This window comes from Cyprinus carpio, unplaced genomic scaffold (assembly GCF_018340385.1).
Source record: "Cyprinus carpio isolate SPL01 unplaced genomic scaffold, ASM1834038v1 S000002984, whole genome shotgun sequence".
In the NCBI taxonomy this organism is placed as follows: domain Eukaryota; kingdom Metazoa; phylum Chordata; class Actinopteri; order Cypriniformes; family Cyprinidae; genus Cyprinus; species Cyprinus carpio.
This window is the reverse complement of record NW_024875692.1, coordinates 3,024-6,480: the sequence shown is the minus strand read 5'-3', so window position 1 is coordinate 6,480 and position 3,457 is coordinate 3,024. Positions and strand designations below refer to the sequence as shown.

Sequence of the window (3,457 nt, the reverse complement as noted above, 5' to 3'; positions counted from 1 at the left end):
ACATTATGGAAAATAATGAACTTTTTCACAATATGCTATTTTTTTGAGAAGGACCTGTATTATGAGTGTGTATTTGATCTGATCTAGACTGAGAAATAGAGGGAAGTGTTTCTGATGTTTTTGCCCCTTGTGCCAGAGACTGTACTGAAACACAAATACAGATGAACACAATCATAAATGCTGTGACACAGACTCACCAGTGATCCACAGTGTCTGTGTGCTACTGTTCTTTGTGTAATAGGCCGGTCGTCCTCTCTCTGCTCTGCACGTATAAACTCCTGTGTGCTGTAGAGCAGCAGGACTGAGAGTGTAAGAGCCTCCAGCTCCTCTGCTGCTGTCTGACAGACGATCATCATCTCTGAACCAGCTGAACGTCCAGCCTGTAGAGGAGCCTGTAACCTCACAGATCAGAGTCACTGAGTCTCCTTCATTCAGCCACGGCTGTGGAGACACTCGCACTGCTGCCTGAGCTTCAGCTGAACACAACATGAGATGAGTTATAGAGAGAGAAGCTGTTCACACTGATGATAATGAACACACACACAAACTCACCTGATACATTCAGTGTAACAGCATCACTGCGCTGAGAGTATTGTGTGTTTTTCTGTCCTCTACAGCTGTATTTACCGCTGTGAAAGTCTTCAACACTGCTGATGTTCAGCTCTTGTGTTGAGACTGAGTTATGTTTGTAGTTTGTTCTCTCTCTTTCCCATCTGTACGTCCACTCAGTGTCTCCTCCCCACTTTATATCACATCTGAGAGCGACTGTTTCTCCTCTGAACACTCGTTCATCAGGTCGAACCGTCACCACAGCTTTAGGACTCACTGCACAAACACAGATTATTGCATTTATTTTAGATTCAAAGTTTTAGAAGTTCTGCAGATATTATCTCTGATCTGTATGTTGTGTCAGATACTATGTTCTCTCTCACCTGTAACATTTACCCACAGTGCATCACTGTATTGTGTGTAGTAGACTGGTTTCCCTCTTCCAGCTCTACACCAGTACTGGCCTCCATCAGACACTGAATCAATCTTCACTCTGTAATAGTCTGTTTTTTTCTTCTTTGTCTCAGAGTTCAGTGTGTGTTTGTACCAGTAAAAGTCCCATCCAGTGGCTGGATTCATGCGACAGATCAAAGTCACTGTGTTTCCTGTCAGTACAGCTCCTGCAGAATCTGATGTGAGTTCAGGCTTTGGCTTCAGATCTGCAGGAGTACAAGAACACACTCAGATCCTGAAGAGTCAGAGTTCAGCTGTGTGTGACGAATCATTGAGTATAAGCCTCATGTAATAGTTACAAACACAGTGTATTAACAAACAGGCATCTGTTTCCACATCTCACTGAGAGAAGATGCTGGACAAACTCCTCTCTCACCTATACACCTGTTCCTTGTCACCCGTCCTTCACTTCACTCAGCTCTCTCAGAATGGTCATGAGCAATATTTAATATTCTATATGACTGCAAGTGATATTCACAGTCATGTTTGGTATCATTTGAAATATCTCAGTGTGACTGATACGATGATCTCAATCTTACAAGAAGTGGTTTTTCCTACATTGAAAAATGATTTTTTTGTCCCGCCAAAGCCTTATTTGATGTGTAATTGTGTTTTGTGAGTGAAGCAGGCTACAGACGGAGTGACGGAGAGAACGAGCACAGTGCTCCACTCCAGCGCGCGCACTCTCTGTCTTCAGTTCTGTCTTTGCTCTCTCCCTCGCATCAAAATCAACTGATCCTAAAGGTCGGGAGACTGAATCCATGTTTCACGTGGTGCATTCGGAGAATATTTTTGCTGAATTACCGCTGGGTGTGAATTGCAGTCAAAAAAAAAAAGTTGCCTTATCTTCTCTTACAACTTGTGATGAGCATTCCGCACATGCAGCTGACATAACTTTAAAAAAATGCAAAAAAAAAATAAATAAATAAATAAATCTATCCTGTTATGAAGTGTTTTTGTGTGTGTGTGTGTGTTAGGGTTGCCAACTGTCCCGAATTAGGCGGGACGTCCCGCATTTTGAGCCTAACTGATTTGTCCCGTACGGGACCTCACTTGTCCCGTTTTTTTACTACTGCGCTGATCTAACCACTGATACAACAGCAGTGCTGATCACGACACTTGAGAATGATCACCAACACGGCAACACACACACACGACACCTCACACCTGACCTATCATCATCATCCAATCACAGCCCCCCTCCTCTCACGCACATCAGTATACGTTGTAAATGCGCCAATTCCTCCACACACACACACACACACAAAGTCGATAATCAATTTGGCATGTGGGTAAAACTGCAAATATGGATAAACCTGCAAAAAAGAAAAGACTGTGCAGCTACAATAAAAATTGGGAAGTAAAAAATATATGGATTAAGCCCGTCAGCGGTGACTCAACAAAAGCCTTCTGTAGTTTATGTCGCAGGGAATTTTCAGTTGCCCATGGAGGTGAGAATGACTTGACTAAACATGCTTCCACAGAAATGCACAAGAAGGCCACACTAGCTAAAGTTGCAAGCAATATCTATGGATTCTTCGGGGTAACTACTGTGGAAACTGACAAAATAGCGGCAAGCGAAGCCTCGTACGTGTATCACACCGTCAAACATGGACTCAGCTATAACAGCAACGACTGTCTTGTTAAGCTAAACGGTGCTTTGTTTCATGACTCAAATGTTGTGAAGAAGATGCACTTGGGGAGAACGAAAGCAGAGATGATCACAATGAATGTTTTAGGACCAAAGACTGTGCGGGATATCCTGAATGATCTATCTCCATCTGAAGGTGAGCCTGTGTTTTACTCTGTTGCCACCGATGCCTCAAACAAGGGAAACAGAAAAAATGTTTCCAGTGTGCGTGAGATATTTTTCTGTCTCTGATGGAGTGTAGTGCAAGTTACTTGACTTTTACGAAGATAATGATGAAATTGCAAATGGTATTCATCGAGCTCTGATGAACTGCCTGAAAATGTAAGAACTGGACATAAAACACATCACAGCCTATGCGGCAGATAATGCGAATGTTAACTTTGGAAAACACCACTCTGTTTACCAGTTATTGAGCAGTGCCAACAGTCGCATTTTGAAAGCTAATTGCCCGGCTCATATAGCTCATAACCCCTGCAAGCACGCCTGTGATCAGCTCTCAGTGGACATTGAGTCACTTGTTTTAAAGATCTACAGCCACTTCTCAGTATCTGCTTCCAGAAGAGAGGAACTGCGTGCATTTTTTGCCTTTGTTGACATTGAGTGGCGTGAAATTCTGCGTCATGTTTGTACACGGTGGTTGTCTCTTCATCCAACTGTTGATCGTCTCCTGCAGAGCTGGCCAGCTCTCACCTCATACTTCAGGTCCCTTGGGGAGACCTGTCCTTTGGCACTGAAGAGGACTTTTGAGGACGAAGAAAAAACTGCAGCTGCTGAGATTTATCTGTGCTTTTTCCACAACGTGGG

At 43.4% G+C, this 3,457-nt stretch overlaps 1 protein-coding gene across 1 annotated transcript; it reads right to left on the bottom strand.

Annotated features, from left to right (window-relative positions):
• Positions 1-171: 171 nt before the first annotated feature.
• On the bottom strand, positions 172-1,222 carry LOC122143367 (Fc receptor-like protein 5). Its single transcript, XM_042754034.1, has 3 exons — positions 933-1,222; positions 553-825; positions 172-476 (listed from the first exon to the last, which is right to left on the bottom strand). Exons 1-3 carry the CDS (start codon positions 1,126-1,128, stop codon positions 172-174), a joined length of 774 nt encoding a protein of 257 aa, XP_042609968.1. The 5' UTR covers positions 1,129-1,222.
• Between the last annotated feature and the right edge of the window lie 2,235 nt (positions 1,223-3,457).

Bases quoted from the DNA above. Each gene is read 5' to 3' on its own strand.
- LOC122143367 (XM_042754034.1), bottom strand. From the start codon at position 1,128: ATGAATCCAGCCACTGGATGGGACTTTTACTGGTACAAACACACACTG. The intron at 826-932 runs GTGAGAGAGAAC...GTGTTTGTGCAG, and splicing joins ACTGTGGGTAAATGTTACAG to TGAGTCCTAAAGCTGTGGTG. The intron at 477-552 runs GTGAGTTTGTGT...TGTTGTGTTCAG, and splicing joins TGTTACACTGAATGTATCAG to CTGAAGCTCAGGCAGCAGTG.